Genomic DNA, 19,869 nt, shown 5'->3' on the forward strand with positions numbered 1-19,869 from the left:
GGATGGAGAATAGGGGTTGTGGTCAGTTCATCACACGTTGTTTCTGCCGCTCCTTCTTCCTCACACTCTTCCCCTGCTCCAGCATGGGGTCCCTCCCACGGGAGACAGTTTTCCACGAACTTCTCCAACGTGGGTCATTCCCACGGGCTGCAGTTCTTCACGACCTGCTCCAGCATGGGTCCTTTCCACGGGTTGCAGTCCTTCAGGAACAGACTGCTCCAGCGTGGGTCCCCCCATGGGGTCACAAGTCCTGCCAGCAAACTGACTCCAGCGTGGGCTCCTCTCTCCACGGGTCCACAGGCCCTGCCAGGAGCCTGTTCCAGTGTGGACTTCCCACAGGATCACAGCCTCTTTTAGGCATCCACCTGCTCCGGCATGGGGTCCTCCACGGCCTGCAGGTGGATATCTGCTCCACTGTGGACCTCCATGGGCTGCAGGAGGACAGCCTGCCTTACCATGGTCTTCACCACGGGCTGCAGGGGAATCTCTGCTGCAGTGCCTGGAGTACCTCCTCCCCCTCCTTCTGCACTGACCTTGGTGTCTGCAGAGTTCTTTCTCTCACATATTCTCACTCCTCTCTTCCCTGGCTGCCGTTTCCCAGTTTTTCCCCCCTTCTTAAATATGTTATCACAGAGGCGCTACCACTATTGCTGATTAGCTCGGCTTTAGCCAGTAGCAGGTCCTTCTTGGAGCTGGGTGGCATTGGCTCTATCAGACACAGGGGAAGTTTCTAGCAGCTTCTCACAGAAGCCACCCCTGTAGCCCCTGCTGCTACCAAAATGTTGCCACGCAAACCCAATACAACTATGATGTGTTTAAATCCACAGGCTTACTGTGTGGCTCGATGAAATCTAAAGCAGCATCTGCGTTAAAGTTGTACAACCAAAGGTTTTCTAAAGAAAATGTTACTCTGATGCTCACTACCAGTACTAGGCATACACTGTCAGCACCAGTGCAGAGGTGTCAGAGTTATCGTTACTTGATAAATGAGATTTGGATGAAAATAACATCTGTAAGTTTGTAGTTCCAAACCGCATAGTGATCAATAAGCATCAGTTTGAGGAAAGCAGAGTGAGCATGCAATGATATTAGTTACTTCCTACTGCACAGGATCATAATTTTGGAAAAATGCAGGGAATAGTGGTTTGAAGCACTGGGCTTTAAGAAGAGAAGTCAATTTAATGCATGCTCCAATTCTTCCCTCCTCTCCTAGAAATATGTACTTCAGCGTCTATTATTAATGGGAATAAAGTTGATTTTTCCCTGGCTTATGGCACTGAAGATTATATTTCCTGCAGTAATGTCTTCAGCAAAATCCTGTCTCTTTCTAATGTCCTGTGATATAGCAGGTCACAAATAACGTCTGTTTTCTTCCTGATTTTACACAGATGGATAGTAATAGTCAAGTTTGAGTCTAATTTTAGCTTTAAAGGAGTTATTCTTATTTAGCTACTACTTTAAAACTTTGGGGTTTTCATTCTTGAAAGAATCCATATATTTGGCTGAGGCCAAATACTCAGCCGTGGTAAGTCAAGGAGGCATAATTGTGCAAAGATGACAATTCAGAGTCTTTCAGAACATACTGTATTAAAATAATTTTAGAAATTTTAACTGTACTTTTAATAATAGGTGATAAAAGGAAATGGGGCAAGGAATCAGACTAATTAAATATTCTCTTCCTCTTCAACTTGTGTTTGTAAGTTATGAGTACTGTAAGTCCAGTTTTGAACAGAGATACCTTACACCAAAGAGGAGTGCCCTGAACAATATTATTCATCTTGAGTGCTTTTAACTGTTAGAGCTGGAACTGCTAGCCCAACAGAGGCAAGACTGCCCCAGCTCCAGGCTTTCAGCCCACCCAGTAGTGAGGTTGCGAGTGTATTCCTGGTAGGTGTGCGCGCACACACACACATTTTGTGTATATACACACACAAGAAATACATATCTATAGAGGCAGCTGCATAAATTGACACAGGCTACTCACATGAACACAAACAGCACCAGCATCTTGGCAGTTCAAGATGAAGGTCTGCTAGTGGGAATGTATGTATACATACATATGTACAGTGTGCATCCATCCAACAGCTGGGCTTGGACACGGTCTGCCCAGTAGCTGGCCCTTGGATCCTAAGTCTCCCCTGTTGCTGGCATCCGGATCTATGAGCCCCTGAGGCTGCAGCCCTATTTCAGTTGCTGGTACAAACTGCTGTTCACATACGAACACATGTAAACAGGACTCCCCTGGTCCCCCAGTAGCTACCCCCTTCTGGTCTTGCCCTTAGACACACAGGTGTGTGCATATGTGTGCACACAACTGGACCTGGCCAGAACTCCCCTGGTCCTCTACCAGCCAACCCCCTGTGGCTATACCCTTAGAGAGATGCACACAAACATATGGTTCTTGCCCCTAGAGACCCACAGACCACCTGGTTTCTATGGCACCTGGATGGGACTCCCCTAGTCTATGCCATAGCCAACTACTCCTCTGGTCTTGCCCTTAGATGCCTACATCCTTAACCTACCTCCTTCCCAGGCTACTTCACCTACTTGTTAGCTAGTGCAGCTTGATCCACTGGTACACCTGCACCCATTTCAGTCACTGGCACCACAGACACATGGATTTGCACTTGGTTTCACATACTTCAGTCTCTTCTCTTAAACTCCCCATGATTCAGGAGGAAGGAGTTAATGACCTGCTATGCCACCTGGACACTCACAAGTCTATGGGGCCTGATGGCATCCACCCAAGGGTACTGAGGGAGCTGGCGGAGGAGCTTGCCAAGCCACTCTGCATCATTTATCAACAGTCCTGGTTAATGGGGGAGGTCCCGGACGACTGGAGGCTTGCCAATGTGATGCCCATCTACAAAAAGGGCCAGAAGGAGGATCTGGGGAATACAGTCCTGTCAGCCTGACCTCGGTGCCGGGGAAGATCATGGAGAGGTTCATCTTGAGGGTGCTGACAGGGCACGTGCAGGACAACCAGGGGATCAGGCCCAGCCAGCACGGGTTCAGGAAAGGCAGGTCCTGCTTGACCAACCTGATCTCCTCTATGACCAGGTGACCCGCGCAGTGGATGAGGGAAAGGCTGTGGATGTTGTCTGTCTGGACTTTACTAAAGCCTTCCACACTGTCTCCCACAGTATTCTCCTGGAGAAGCTGGCTGCTCATGGCTTGGATGGGTGTACTCTTTGCTGGGTAAAAAACTGTCTGGGCCCAAAGAGTTGTGGTGAATGGAATTAAATCCAGTTGGTGGCCGGTCACAAGTGGTGTTCCCCAGGGCTCAGTATTGGGGCCAGTTCTGTTTAATGTATTTATCGATAATTTGGATGAGGGCATTGAGTGCTTCCTCAGTAAGTTTGCAGATGACACCAGGTTGGGCGGGAGTGTTGATCTGCTTGAGGGTCGTAAGGCTCTGCAGAGGGATCTGGACAGGCTGGATCGATGGGCCGAAGCCACTTGGATGAGGTTCAACAAGGCCAAGTGCTGGGTCCTGCACTTTGGCCACAACAACCCCATGCAATGCTACAGGCTTGGGGACGAGTGGCTGGAAAGCTGCCCCACAGAAAAGGACCTGGGGGTGTTGATTGACAGCTGGCTGAATATGAGCCAGCAGCGTGCCCAGGTGGCCAAGAAGGCCAACGGCATCCTGGCCTGTATCCTGCCTGTATGCACCTGTCAGGTGCAGGGCACGGAGGGGTAGATGTACCAACCAGCAAACTGTTTAGATGTGTCCAGCCATTTTTATCTGCTTATCCCTCTGGTTTCCCCCACTTGTTCCTACCCAGATCACATAGATTCCCGCCACTTCTCCTTCAGTTTGCTTCCCCCGCAAAACATCCCATGATAAGTCTTATACAATCCTAAAATACTCTTTACCTGTGTCCCATACCTGTACACCAAAAAGCCCCTCAGTCTGAAATGTGCTTTAGTGTAGACTCTTAATAGGTTTAACACCTGGACATGGGAGCTGAGGCTCTCCTGAGGTGGTCCTGGGAGGGGTCTGACAGGGTGTCCTTTCCTCTGAGTCATAAATTCGGGTTTCCTCCTACTACTATGTCTCTGTGCACCTCTGGGCTGTTCCTGTCATGGGCTTAGTGGAAGCTAGGGCGGGGTATTGCAAACACCCTTCCACCCCCCCGTGTTCCTTTGTGCTCTTTTGTGGGTGTTCAGACAAGGTTTTATCACATAACCTAACATTAATTAGCAGAAGCCTTTCACTGTTGATATTTTATGGGCCTTTTCTTGTATTTTAAAACAAGTAGACAGTTAGGTGAATTCACACGTCTTCCTCTATGCTGTAGTTCAAGTTCCCTCATTACTTACTTTTCCACCATTTAGTGCTAACGTATTTGTGCAGGAAGAGACTGTTAAACTGAAGAGAGACCAGGATATTCAGTAAAGCCAGCTGACTAATATCTTTTCTTTATCAAGGTTAGTTAGATGACAAGTTTAGGTCATAATGTAGCTATACTTACAGCTATCTAATTAGCATTTCTGTCTCTCAGAAACCTTTATCATGGTTCAGTTTTTAGGATGCTTTTGAAATGATGAGAAATTACTGGGTTAAGTCAGATTCTTAGTACATTGATCCTGATACTGTTTTCTGAAAATGTTTGGCCAAATTTTTCCCTGTCCTTAAGAATTCTTACACAAATCTGTCTGTACGAATTGCTACAGTGCAGTAGCATAAAATACATCAGTTCATCTGAGTGACTTTGTATCTGAGTGACTTTCCTGATCAGAAATGGCTGCTGGGTTTTGTTTTTTTTTATCAGGACTGTATGCTCTGGTATAGGGAAATAGAGGTGAAGAAGCAGTAGAACACGTTCATTTGTTTTAAGAGAAGCAAAGGGCATCTTATTGTTTACAGAAGTGCCTTTGTGATTTTTGTTTTTATAAGTACATGCTGACCTCAACTTGATTATGTGCATCATGTCATGGATGGTAAGGATACAAAAAGTGACCTAATAAACAATTGGTGGTATAGAACAGAAATAAGTCTTGGTCAATAACTCATGGAGTTTGATGTGCTTATATTGATAAACTAATTAAACAAATCTGCCTGTGTTCCTCAAGCCTAATGTGCTCCTGTTATGATTAGTTTTATAGAAAGGAGCATTTTAACATTGAATGAAGGTAAATGGTAGAAGAATAGTGTAGTCACGAAGCTCTAAGTGCTTCCATTTCTAGTCACAGAGTGGTTTCAAGGAAAGGAGGCTTTCTTTGCACACCTGCAGTCATTCAGTGCGTAGGCCTCTTGTGGTCAATGTTGATTGCTGCTTGTCTATAGCTGAACAACAAATAATTTAGTATAGTGTAACCTTCTGTGATTTAATATGAAGCTTTTTGCCAGAATTAGCACAAAGATACATCTTCTGATAGTAATTATAGCACAACTGTAGTTGAGGGTCTTTCAGAATTTTCCATTGTAACACCAATAGTTGGTTTATAACTCAAATGTAAAAAATGTTTTCACTGATACCTGGGCATACAGTGGCCATGAGGGGGTAAAGTGAACTAAATTGAATACCCTTCTCCCCCAAAATCATGTTGAGGTTTTCTTAATCTTTGAACATTGCATCCTTTGTAGTATGCTTATATTGACTACATCTTTTTGAATGCTTATAGTCAGGCAAAGGTGTATCTAATACCCTTTGCTTTTGTCCAAGGCATAGTCAGAAGTGCTCTTTTAATCAGATTTACATAGTGTAAGTTACCACACTTCAGCTGGAAGTTATTATCTTTCAAATGTGTTTAAAGTAACTGATTTTGAGTTTCAGGCTAAAGTAAAATGGGCTTGTTGAAATCCTTGGCTATTGCAGTTTGACCTCTTTTCCATGAGAAAAAAACATGAGGTGTGCTCAGGTGGTCAGTTGCCACATGTCAACTTCTTAGATTATTCAAGTCTTTATTTACTAGTTGATAATATAAAGCAGTTATTACCCTTCATCTGACTGTACCATTAATTAGGTAATATTGCAGCACCTCAGGGAGTTTCTATTAAAATAATTACAGTAAATCATAAGACATTTGAGAAGCATGTGAGTATTAACTCACAGTGATGTATTAACTCTTCCTTCAAAGAAGAAAATGTTGATGAAAATGTCCAATCTAGGACTTAGTTTTACAGAATTCTAAAACTTTCTGATAATGATGTTGTGTTTTTCTTTTCAGATAAAAAAGCTTGTATATGTTTATCTGATGCGTTACGCAGAGGAGCAGCAAGATCTAGCATTATTGTCCATCAGTACTTTCCAGCGTGCTTTAAAAGTGAGTGACTACTAAACAACATTTCATAGAGAATTCTGAGCTGATATCACAAAAATAAAAATATATGTGTAAGTGCAGTCTGGTAAATTAAAGCATGTAAATATCTGCATCTGATAAAGTAGTTTCAAGTTACATCATTGACAAAGGTTTTTGTGCTACCTCAAACCATCAAGCAGCTGAGCCTGCATGAAGTAAAATTACTTCACTAAAGAAAAGCAGCAGATGGGTGCTCTCAAATTCACATGCCCAACATGTAATTTCTGGAATGCCTTTTCTCTTTTCTGGAATGCCTTTTCTCTTTCCAAGGTAGCTTATGTATGTAGAAAGAAGACCCTGTTATTACCCTGAACCACCTGTGTTCCTTTTAGTTCATGTAAAAGATCCATGTGTACAACAGAGAATTGGAACATAAGGAAGATAGTAGTACCTAAATTAAAATAAATCAATGTGTTGCACATGCTACTTTTTTATTAAAAGTGCTGAAGAAATAGCATTTGTACTGGTTCATTCAAATTCAGATCACAATGGGGAATGGGATTAGAGAACAAAGATTAGGATTGCCTTTGAAGTGTGACCATGAAGAAAAGAAAGATTTATTAAGTCTCTGTCCTTAAATTTAGCCAGTTTTTATAATAAGAGAAGGTTGGTTTTTTCTTGTACTCTTCTTGTAAGGCTAGTCTAGTTTCATAATTAATTTCTGTCATGTCACTGACCCAGACCTTGCATCTTGTTGGAAAATCTTGCAATCAGAGCAAGCAGGTGTGCAACTGTAGGAGCATCCCACAACTGACCAGAGAGCTTTCTGCCTCTGTCTTTCCAGCTTTTATCTCAATGTCATGTGTACTGCCTTTACTATCTGTGACTGCCATGAAAAGCTAAAATTCATATGACTTTGTATCCTGTGTTTTTAATGAGGTATGTGTACAGTGAACACTTCTCATGGCTTAATTTTTTAACAAGCTGTGCATAGTGGGAACAAAAAGAGAGGGGATAACTAAAATGTGGCTGTGAGTAGCTGAAAAAGAAGAGGTGGTGTGGCAAGGAGGTAGAGTCCAAGCCAGCTGAGATTTTCAGCAACTAAGGAAATTACTAAGCCTGATATGGAAGATAGGCAAAGGTAATTAATTCTCTCTTTTTATTTTTTGTAACTTTTTGTTTCTGGTTTTGTAATGAAGATGATAATTCAGCTTTATGTGTTGAGATTTTTTTCTTCCTCTTTAGAAAGAACTTTTTAGGGTATTTTAAACTTGTGTGATTGGAGGTGAGCTTTGCAAACTCCAAAAAACAACTTGTTCATAGCAAAAAACTGTCAAATTAAGTGCTTTCACCATGCAGATACTTACTACTCAGAAGCTGCTAAGATGTAAGAATTTTGACAGCTTAGGTGAACGGATCATTAATTAATACCAGTTTGAAAACCCATGTTGCCAACTCTCAGTCCTTGGGAGAAATGTTTTGCCCTTCTGGCAGACAGTACACTGAATTAATGCTGCTGCAGTTTCAGTTTGCTAGATTTTAGAGGATTTAGTACTTGATAAAGCAACATTTTTCCCCTGTGTCCTAAGTCCATGATTAACGGACGAGGTTTGCATGACAGTTCCTCCAAATACAGATGTTTTGTGCTATTGTTGGATCTCCAAGCTAATGCTAGCAAGTACTGGGATGAAAGAAGGGAGGGTAGGAAATAGAAGAAAGTCTCAAAACACTTAGCTTAATATTTTGACATGTTCTTAAGAAAATTCATTTTGTTACTGGCTTCAGTTTATAACTTGTGGTAAAGCATAAAATGGATGTGTGTCAAGAACTTGAGTTGGAGTGTCACAACTGAGAACTATGTTTTCATTTGACAGTTCTTATATTTAAGTAATAAAACTGAGCTAGGTGTGTTTTTCAGAATATCTGAATTCCACTTGGATTGCAGAAAATGTTTTAGGTCATTAAATAAAATACTAGTCTTTTTTATCCATCATTCCCATATATTGCTTGGGAAAGTGAATTATGTTAATGTTTTCCTTTGCCAGATTTCCAGATTTTCATAATGTTTCAATGTTTTCTTTCTTACTTTCTTTTACTTTTTTTGGTTGTTGAAAGTTTCTTGTCTGAAGTTTGGCACATTTTCTTATTAGTGTGGCCTTAGCTTGCAAGCCTGACTGATAGTCAGATAGGTTTACATGTTTTAATGTGTGGTCACTAATTAATGTAAACACTACAGAGAAGTTAATTCTGCACTATCTTCTTTCATTTCTCCTCTTCTCTCCCATTTTTTAGGATCCTAATCAGTTAATCCGTGCAAGTGCTTTACGGGTTTTATCCAGTATCCGTGTCCCAATTATTGTTCCTATTATGATGCTCGCTATTAAGGAAGCCTCTTCTGATTTATCTCCGTATGTGAGGAAGAATGCAGCCCATGCAATCCAAAAACTGTACAGGTAAGTGATTCTGACAAATACTGAAAAGCAATTTTAAGGCAGTTGTGGGCTATGTTTATTAAGACTACTGGGGGGGGTTGGCATGTCTCAGATATATCAGATCCATTTCTTAAAACGTATAAAGTGTATGTAGACATTCTGTCACTCAACTGATTTGGTTGGAATTCGGGCAAGTCTCTTGCTTGCTGGAATAACAGGATAATTATGAAGAGATAGAAAACGAAACCAATAAACTATCTTTTGTTTTAATATACCAGTTATTGTCATCTGTGTGGCAACTATTTTGATGGGTATTCTCAGAATCGAAGATTTCTGTGTTTAGCGTCTGTATCTTTCATCCTGAAGGCATTTGCTGTAGTTTGCAGTACAAGTGGCAAATGAATACTAAGTCATAGAAATTTTATCTATGCACATCCAAATCTTCCAAATCTTCCTCTTCCCTCTTCAGAAATTCTTGTTGTTGAAGAGTTCTTATGAAGAGGTGGGTACTGGTTTACGCAGATCAGGGCAACAGAACCTGTACCTTTCCAAAACAAAGGCAGGCATTTATTCTGCTACGTATTTCACTTTTATTTTGCTTATGCCAAAAAGGGGGGGGGGGTGAGAGGGCTCAGAATCAGGTACCCTGAGGCTGCTGCAGTTCCGTGCGCCCTCAAACCAACCAGTAGCGAGGCTGAGCGTGTATTCCTAATGGGCACATACACAACATACATGCACGCAGCCAGCTATACAGATCAGTACAAACGGAGAACAGCACTCATGCAGACAAAACCAGCACCAACAGCCTTACCTTGTTGCACTGTGCACCAAGGATGCAGGCCCATTAGTGAACCTATATATGCACCATATGGATCCCCCAGTAATGATCCTAGATGCTCAGTCTTTCCAGTAACTGGCCTTGGATCCCCAGTCTCCCCAGTTGCTGGCATTGGCACATAGAAGCACACAATGCTTGCAACTCCACTGCACTCGCTGTTACATACTGTCTCAGTCACACACACACATGCCCCTACCCTTTCACTCAAACGCTATGAATCTCACAGTAGTTGGATTTAGACACTCAGACACACAGTTAACTAGCCCTTATATTCCCTCATCTCCAGCTGTCTCCCACTAGGTGGAGAGGCAGAGGAGAGAGAAACAGAGACTGAGACGCACAAATGGGTATCTCAGTCCATCTGCAGAGCTTACAGTCTCTCCAATAGTTGGCCTGGATGCTCTGGTCCCTCTGGTAGCCAAGATCTCCAGTTGTCTCACTTGGAGACACACACACATGTCCAGCCCAGACCTATGGCCCTAATTCAATACCTGGCTTCCCAAGTCACCTAGTCTGGCTTGATATTCTTTAGCAATCACACACTGACATACGTACTTGCTCCGGTTGCTGGTGCTGCAGTTATACAGGTCCCTATAACCCATGGCCTGACTCCAGTTGCTGGAGCTTAGACCTCTGTATCACACATGCACACGGAGTAGGGACTGCCTCACCCAGGAAAATATTTAGAAATAGAGTTCAGTGAGAAGACAGAACAGACTGTGGTCATCAGGTGCAGAACATAGCCAGACAAGCGTACTGAGCAGCAAAGTGTTTACGTACAACTGGCTCTTTTTATGCAGCTATTCCTCTATTTTCCTACGCTTGTTCCTACTGAAATCATCTAGATCCCTCCCTTTCCTTGCCTTTCATTTCTCCCATAAACATCCTGTAGTAAATCTTGCACAATCCCAAAATGCTCTTTCTGTCATGGCATTGTGAGTCTTATAGCCCTGTAGCTAGTAACACCCCTAAGGCTGAAAGGTGCTCTGGAAAATCTCTCCAAGTCACAGTAGGTTCATTTCAGGACCATAAGGCTGATGGCTTTTCCGTGGCAGCTCTCCGAAGAACCTGGGCAAGGGCTCCTTCCTTCTGGTGGTTTGTGGGGTTTTTTTGTTTTTGTTTTTTGTAATGAGCTGAATGCTCTAATGCTGTCTTGTGATGGCCGTGGCAGTAGCTGGGTCAGGATGTTACTGGAGTTTCCCTGACCTCTGTACTCTGTGTGCAGGCAAGCGTTTTATCACATAACCTAACAAGAGGGAATGGATTTTAAGTTCCTTCCTGCTATTTGAGTAGTTTATTTTTTGTTAGCATCTGGTTCCAGCACACAAAAGACATTTTGGCCTCAATTACTCTCCATACACAGAATGTCCTTTGATTTCCTGATAGTATCAAAACTATTGGGAGGAGTTGGGCAGTAATGGTCTGTCAATGCCAGCAAGGCACAGCAGTATCTGGACAGCAGGCTATTCCATGTAATTCTAATTTAAACTGATGCTTCCATTTGTTCTCTTCATGACAGGCAAAGTTTTATATTACTATTCCAGATTAAAGAGCTTATTGGTGATTGGTGTAAAACTGAAAGATGCTAAAGACCTTTTTTTGTCTTTCATCCAATCTCCAGATATGTTTGAATCTTCAAATATAACTTGTATTTTTTCTTTTCTCTGGTTCATATGGTATCCTATGCTGATATGATGTCAGTGGCAAGATTCTGAAATCATCTTTGCAAATACCATAAAAAGGTTTTTTTATGGTAAAAAAATACAGAACATGGTAGAAAATACAGCAGCACAACCTGGCGAAACTGGCCTTACTCGCTTCTAGTTTCCATGAATTCCTGGCTGGTAGTAAAATGGACATTTAGCTCACATAGCAAAAATAGTGAAACTAATGTTCTATAAAGGTTTCCTTAATGGTTTAGGGGTCCTGTACATCCTTCACAAGTTTTCACTTCATGCAAACATCCTAGGCATCATAATGCAAGTTTTCAAACTGCTGTATCTGCAAATTGCACCTGACCTGGACTAGAATAAGCTTCATGGTTACTTGTGAGTGGAGTTCAACAGTTGCGTCCTTGGTAGTAGGATTTGGAAACTGCTTATAGAAAGCATGTGAACTTTTATTGTCACATTTTCAAAATTTACTTGTACAAATGCCATATCTGATAGTACTCGTTTACTGCAGGACCAAGGGAGAGAGTATAGTTTTCTGGATCACTTGAAGAAGCAGCAGTACTGGGAACTGGTGAAGAGGCCATCAAATTAACCTGTCCACAGGCAGGCCCAGTTGGCTTGCCTGCAAATAGGAGTCTTTAACAGGCAGCCTCAGCAGGTATTTCAACAAGGATCCTGACTGGTAGCTCCACAAATCAGCGATACAGATCATATACTGGTAGCAAGGCTGTCTTTTGGCCTGTTTGTAATGAGCAAGTAAGTTCAAAAGACTCACTCTGAAGTTGGTCAAAATCGGAATTCTGGAGGGGATGGATTTTTGATGTGAACATCAGTCAACAGTTTATATACTCTCTTACATCTAATTACTCCATCTTCTGCAAGCATTTGCATAAGAAGTAGCAACAGTTTATTCTAATAGTGACTGTATGTCCATTTACTTTTCGGTTTCCTTGACTTCTCTACCTGTTTGATAGTCCTGTGGTTCACTTAGTGCTCCAGTCAGATTTCTGGATGCAGGTTCGATACTCCAATCTTCTTCGCATTTAGTGCCATGGTGTTTGGATGGATGTCTGACCTAGAAGAGCTTGTTCATTAGTCGTTCAATCAATCCTAACCGCAGGAAGCTTACATATCAAACAGAAAAGATTTCAGGCATAGTGGGAACAGCAACATTTATGCCCAATGCAGTCAACGCTGCCAGGTACATTGGAGTAATCTTATCATTGAAAATGTCAGACCTCTTGCTTATTTCACTTAAAGTGCATGTCAAAGCTATTAGTATCTTCTGTCTATCAATAGAAAACTCTACAGTGTATTTGCATCTACTTGCAGTGAGATTTGGAAAAGGACTCTTTAGAAGTCCCATCACTAGTATTAATAGATTCCGTACTGTTACTAGTAGATACCGTAATGAGAGCAGATCACTCTGAGCTCTTTAGCCTGTTCTTTTATTTTCTCTCCAAGAATGCTGCCTTCCTTATCTAAAACATCAGGAAAGAGGAGGGGGAGAAATATGAATTCAGTTATCAGAGCCCTTACTGAAGATTTTCTTGATTACATAACAAAATCGGTGTTTTTCAAAGTTTCTTAGTAATAAGTACTCACTTCTTTCTCTCTTTAAATTACTATACCAATTTTGAAAATTTGAAATAAGGCCTATTAGAAAGACTTTTGACTTTTCTTCTGAAGGTTTTGGTCCTTGACAGAACATCCAGTAAACCTTTTTTGACAAAAATAGAAGTTGGAACAAAAGGCTTCATAAAAGTACTTATGGAACAATGCGCTGTTGCTTTGTTTATGCTGATGGTGGCTTCTAACAAAGTTTTGTTACCCATTTAGCATGTTCTAGTATTGCTAGGTATTAGAGCCTTAGCGAAGTAGTATGCAGCTAGATACTCACTTTGTGCATCTGTAGCTGGAAAGGATGTACTGTGCATTAGGGCAGTTCATCACTCAGCATTAAAGCTGAAGTGTACAATAACGACCAAATACTTCTTTACTTATCTGTAATTGTATCCATGTTGAAATGACTTTTCAAAGGCATAGAACTACGCATCTGTGTGGCTCTTTGTACCAATTTTCTCTTTGTATTTTCTTCTGCCTTGGCTTTGGATTCTTCCATGCTCTATAGATCCATGATGAAGAAGCAGCTGGAATGAAAAGTTGGTCCTTACCTACCTAGGAAGCAAGTTTGAGAGTAGTGGATGTTTCTGGCAAAGTTTTCTCTGCTCTTCGACTCTGAAAAGGACAGTACAAAGATTGTTGTTTGCAACTTTTTTTTTCCCCTCTGTTTTTACTATTTATATAGGACTTGAAGCAGTCTATTTTTCATTAGCTTGCACACCAACTTTGTATAGGTACTCTTGAACACCATGTCCAAATTTTTGAGTTCCAGTACTTCTGACTAAAATTAGGGACGTTTACAAAGGGTCTTACTTGAAGCGTTATATTGATAATTAGATAATAAAGGTATGATTCTGCTTTGTCCTGATGTTCTTTTACTGCTGAATACATGTGTGCTGAAATTCCCTTCTACAAAAACAGTAAGATCCTTGTGATTTAACATCTGAAGCTTCAGTCAAATTCTCCCTAATGGGTTGGCCTGTCTTAGTGTTTCTTAAATCCTAAAATTTTTGAGTTTAAGTATTAAGATTCTTATAGAATACACATAAGTGGTATAACATAAAGATAATTTTATAATTTAATTTTATAGTCCTTCAATTCACTTCTGTATGCCTTGATTAACTTTATTTTCAGTCAAGTACTTTTACAGTGAGTTCTTTGGAATACTTGATTTTTCTGGAAGTGGTTTCTTCAGTGTTCTTTGTTCCCAGCTTGTGTCTAAAGGTCAACAAACCTAATGTCTTTTAATTTCGGATATGTCTGACCAAATGACTAAAAAGAATTTATTTTTCCTTCTAGTCTTGATCCAGAGCAAAAGGAAATGTTAATTGAAGTGATAGAAAAGCTTTTGAAGGATAGAAGTACGGTAAGAAACAGTATGCTATTACATATGCATATACTTCTAAAGAGTTTACTCCTAAGGCTGTCGTTCAGCAGTATATAATACAGTTTCCTAAGCCTTGCTGATGTGTTTGTATATGTTTTTAGATAGAAGTATCATTGTGTATTTATGAATTATACTATGACTGTAATAGTGACCATCTCCTTTAGTAAGACTGGCGATTTTACTTGCATCATGGGTGTGCTTAATCTGGTTTTGTTAGCATGTTTTTTATGTATGCGTCTTTAAATTTAATTTTGAAAATGAAAGTTATATAATGATATGAATCAGTGTACAAGTGTCTGTGTATAAACACTTTTTCATTGGGAAATTAGCTAGGTAATTTCAATTTGTTTGTGATACTGTAAGAATAAATTACTTCTGTACAGTGCACAGTATGCCTGTTGATGTCAGTCTGCCTTGTAGTGCATACAACTGTTAAACAATGATGCTTGCTGTGCACTTGTTTATTCTTGCAAATATCCCCTCTTCCAATCTGGTAAGTAAAACCAATGTCCTGGGACAATTTCTGTAAATATAACACGCCTGTTACATTTTGCCTGCCCTGTATAAGTACAAGTTTTTTGTATGAACTCCTGGATGTCTCACAGTGGTGACACACTTTATTCTTCTTCCTGTACCCTACAAATAAGTTTCCCAAGTCTAAGTCAGAAAGGTAATTGAGCAAGGAGTCAAAGATAGACTTCAAATAGAAAACAGGGTTGTAAATTAAAACATTCTCTTGTTTTTCTTGCTCAGATTACTAATTAGTGAATATCATCCTTTTTGAGTAACTGCAAGTATGACTAGGTACCAGATAGTGTGTTGCTCCATCTCCCATTTGCCAAGTGTTTTTGTAACACACAGGAATATATCGTCTGTTGTTCTAGCACAGTTCAGGTGTACAGGTGCTGTTCTCTAAAAGACATCTTGCAACTTCCCCTGAAGGGTTACTGAAGGAGAGTGTCAGAGCTTAATGGCTCAGCAGACAGTAAATCAGTTAGTTAGTTCTCCTGACTGCATCTATGCTTGACCTGTACTCATTTGTCAGAGGCCTTTGTGCTTCTGTTGAGTTGCCCCCGCAGTGGTTCTTTATGTATTTTCTTTCCGTGGTTCATGCTCTTGGTGTGCATGCAATCTGTGAATGTTAGATTAGATTCTTTATACCTGTGGAGGCATAAAGGGCTGAGAAGCCGTCTTTGTTTCTTTTATTGCTGATGACAGGAAAATAAAATCCCTGTTTTCACTCTGTTTCCTAGTCCTTATTGCTTATGGTAAATGGCAAGTTATCCAACAACTAGTCATTTACATGTTTACTTCAACAAAATGTTAGAGGAAAAAAGCATAGTAGGTTTGGATCTTCTTTTTTCACAGCACACTGATCCTGGTACTTGGAGTTACTTATAAGGGGATTAATGCTCATTGCTTATTTAATGCCACAATTCTGGTGCCTCTGTGAGACTGAATAATGGACACTGTATTTATGAAGATACCAGCTGAAGCAATAGTCACAGTTATGCTAGTTTGTCAGCACATTCAAGAAGCTAAGAATGATGGTCTAGAATTGGGTCTTCTGGACCTCCTTGGAGACATAATATGGTTAACTGCCGCAACTTTTTCTCCCTCTGATTCCTCTTGGTCTGTTCCCTAGCAAGACCTGATTCCAGCCTGAACTGAGACATCTCAGCTTCAAAGTTTTACGTTTTCAGGAGATGATATGAGGAATTATTATTCCGAAAAGGAACTGTACAAGTATCTCTTCAGGACTATCTGAATCAAAACCAAGTATTAATATGTGCTCTTTCATCTCAGACTCCACAGCTTGTTGCGATCTAAAGTGGATCAGTCTCTCTTTAATTCCTGATAGCTTTGGGAAGACCAGTCTAGCACGGAAAAGCTTCACCTTAAGCAGTTAATCTTTCGTCATCTTCCACTGAATGTTCCCAGAAAGCCTCCACATTTACTAACAGAAAGTGCATAGTGCACAAATTAGCCAGCAACTGCAATCTGAATAAGCTTATTCTTTGCCTCTAATTGGAAAACATAGCAATTTGCTCACAGTGGAGGAAACAAAGTGCCACTTGTAGCTGCTTTTAGCTTTTAAAATTGAAGGAGATGCAGCTGCTTATGGGTGGTGGTCCTTATGTACAGGTGTGTACATATGTAGCCTATATAGCCTCAGGTTGGCTACTTTTTAAGTCTTATTTAAGCTCCTCTTGGGAAATTTGTGTTAATTTGAACCACCTTTTCATATTCTCTAAGGGAAGCTGAATTTCATATACTTAGCATAAAAGAAAAAACTCCTTCTACATACAAAAAGACAAGAAGCTTTTAGAAAATACTTTGCAGTCTTCGTGAAGAAAGTTAAGTCAGGTTTATTGCCACAGGAATTCTAGAAATGGGTCTGAGCTGTAGAACAACAGCATTTTGTGAGAGCCTTATGAAGGTGCTTGTGTTTGCTTAATGGAATTTCTCAGGTTTTTGCAGCTTCCGTTGCCTGTTTGGCAGTCAGATGGCTTGAAAGTTTTAGGGTCATAATGTGGAACTCGGACGTCAAGTGTTTACTTGACATTGATCTTTGGATTCCTTCAATTTAAATGCACAGAAGCTGTTCCCTTACGTCAACGTTAGTTGTCATCTCCTGATCGTTTTAATCTAATGTCAGCAGATCAGTTTGTTGGGAGAGTGATGGTGTTTTTATTAAATGGTGTCTTTAGCAGAGTGGGAGAATCTCTGACTTTGGGAATTGTTAAACATCACTGGCTCTCCACCTTTTTTTTTCCCCTTGATGGAAATGTCAGGTTACTTTTGTCATTTCTGTGTACCTAAGGGCTGATAATCCTCAGACATTGTCTATAATAACTGGGTGTGGGAAAATCCACCATGTGATTTTTTTTGTTTGTTTTTTTTGTTCTTATTCCATTTCAGACATGTTTGGAAGGAGAGTGTAATGGTTAAAACTAATGATGTATATAACAGTTGAATGTTGTTCAAGTGATGTTTGAGACTTCACTTTAATAGAAAGTAAATTTTTACTCATAATTTATTTTCTATAACCATTTGACCTCAAGCAGGACTTTTGAAAATTACTGACGTAATCTCTACATTAAAGTGAGACAGAATAGCTACTAAACATAGATGCCTATGAATTTATGTAAACGAGAATTTTTTTTTCAGTGAGAACATGCTATTGTGGATTATTAATGCAGTTTATGTTGCACAGAAAAGGCACAATGTATTTAAATTAGTCGGAGTAATTTTACTTTTGGAATAGCAAGAAACTGTCTGGATGGGAATTTTACTACAGTGAAATTAAGCCATTTTATCAGACTGTACAAAATGTGTTCATTTTTTTGATCTCAATCAGTAGTAAATTTTAATATAAGCTGAGGTAAACAAAACTTAAAATAAGGTGAGATCTAACCTTAACCCAGCACGTCATTAAAATTTCTGGTAAGATAAATGAAAGATCACGCTACTCCTTAAGTGATTTAACATGAAGATTCCATTAAAAGCCAAGCTCTCAGTTAACCTGAGATGCAAAATTATCAAGTGCAAACCATCGTTAACATACCCTCAAGGGTAGCTAACTGGGAATTACAGTGTATCAACAAAGCTGTGGTTTTGTGCCAGTGTATTTAATTTTTAAACAGATAAGATGTTTACAAGTGTTCTTATTACAGAGACTTAAGAAACTCCTAGTTATGTTTTTACCCTTGCTTTACAGAAAAAAGTACCTGAGACTTTGATAAGCAGGTACAAGAGCATGAATGCTTGCTCCTTTTATTTTTCTAGTAATTCTAGATAATTAAGCAGCTGACATTTTATGTATAAAGGAAGATAAGAGCATGTGTTTATTTTATGCTAAAATGATTTTCTCAGAAAATTATATAGCTAGTCACGTAGTCATGTGTGAAGGTATAACTGGGTATATTAGAGGAAACTAGTTCTCTTTTTGGTTGATTCTGTATCACTTCACTCTAATTCTGTTTTTTTCCATTCACTTAACAAGCCTGATCTAGCTTTGGGGCATAGGGTTTAAGGCAGGATTTGTTGCTTAAGTTGCTTTTGACATACTGTGAAGGACTGTAGAACTGCATTGTGTTTGTAGCCTGTGTATTTTACAACTCTGATTTTGTAAACACCAATAAAAATCAAGTTCATTAATGATACTTGAGTTACAGCAGTTAAAAAAAAAAAAAAATCCGTGTTGATATTGAAAAGGAGTTCTGTCCGTTATCCAAACCTGTAATGTGAAAGGAACTTGGGACTTGCATTCCTCAGTCCAAACTGAAGTATCCCAAAGAGCAACTAAAGCTGCATCTAAAAAGAAAAGGCAGAATGAAGACCTGTAGCTGGGATGTAGTTGTATGGATGCTGGGCATATTAAAAATGTCCAAATTTATTGCAGGTTTCAGTGTTTAACTTTGATCTGATTTTATTTTGTTTGGGCAGATAACTCTATTATAAGGAAGGCTTATGATGTTTGTGTGGAAATATAAATGCATGTGCTGCATGATAAAGTGAATTTTTTTCAGCCTCATCTAGAGAACTGGGTTAGTATGTGGCCACATACATTTTGTACTATGTGATAGCTGTTGCTGTTGCTCCTGTTCTGAGACCAGGTAGTATACAGAGTGCTGTACTGGTTTTGAGCTGTTCTAAGACAGAAGAATGTTAGACAGAAATTTCAAAACATGTCAGCCAGACTTGCAGAGGCTCAGTGATTCCCAAGTGTGTAATCCTGATGTTGTGTCCCCAGAAACCTCTGTTGTGAAGTAGTATGGGAAGGGATAGAGGCAAGTTTTGGGTGAAGACTGACAGTAAATCAGCTTATTGCATGGAATCTGTTTATTTGTAATTAAGCCTTACACTCTTTTCTAAAGGCTAAATTTTCCTTTAGCTTCTGCTTAAATAATGTATTTTCCTTTAATGAGAATATTTTAATCACATTACTTCTAATAATTAAATAAATTTATTACTCTTCGTGTGATAGTTTACTCCTAAATATAACAGATGCAACTTAGTATGAATTCAATTTTGGAGGTGAAAAGACTTCATACAAACGCGTGAGTATTGAGATTTCTTTTGCAGACTGCAGAAGCGCAGATTCTTGCGAAGTGAGACCCCTTAGATTAAAAAATGATCCTAGGAATTGGTGATGGCTTTGCAATGAAGATCTTGATCTTTTAAACTAAAGCAGTGTATTTGGGGATAATGGGGAAAGAAAGCTCAGCTCTCTACTGTTCAACAGTAGGCTTCTGTTAATAAGTTAATGTTTTAGTTTAGAACCCAAATGTGTGGTAAGACAATGTTTTCTTAACTTATTGATTTAATGTTGGTAAAAGCTTCACTTTTGTGGAAAAAAATTACTGAGTTTGTGCAGATGTTTTATTGTGATAGATCTATTATCCAGCTATTAGAAGATAAATGACTGATCTTTTCCAGTTTCCTTGCCTCCAGAAAATTGAAATAAGAAGGGGAATATCATTTGGGCTGTATGATTAGGGCAGGTGGGGTGGCCATTAATTTAAGAGAGAGGAATCTTGGCAGCATAGGCCAACTTGTACTGTATTATCAATCAAACCTCGATGCACTTCTTGTGATGACCCAGCACTCTCAGGTTTTCGCAGCGTTAATTAGAATTCATGACAAAATAGATGCAAGGAAACG

General features: G+C 39.8%; 1 protein-coding gene across 2 annotated transcripts in view; it reads left to right on the forward strand.

Annotated features, from left to right (window-relative positions):
* AP3B1 (adaptor related protein complex 3 subunit beta 1) overlaps positions 1-19,869 on the forward strand; it is a 164,136-nt gene that overhangs the window by 19,715 nt on the left and 124,552 nt on the right. For both annotated transcript variants that reach the window (XM_059834295.1, XM_059834296.1), the window contains exons 4-6: positions 6,178-6,273; positions 8,542-8,702; positions 14,115-14,181. In XM_059834295.1, coding sequence (XP_059690278.1) covers positions 6,178-6,273; positions 8,542-8,702; positions 14,115-14,181 — 324 coding nt within the window. The remainder of the gene's footprint in view (positions 1-6,177; positions 6,274-8,541; positions 8,703-14,114; positions 14,182-19,869) is intronic.

This window comes from Gavia stellata, chromosome Z, assembly GCF_030936135.1.
Source record: "Gavia stellata isolate bGavSte3 chromosome Z, bGavSte3.hap2, whole genome shotgun sequence".
NCBI classification, from domain to species: domain Eukaryota; kingdom Metazoa; phylum Chordata; class Aves; order Gaviiformes; family Gaviidae; genus Gavia; species Gavia stellata.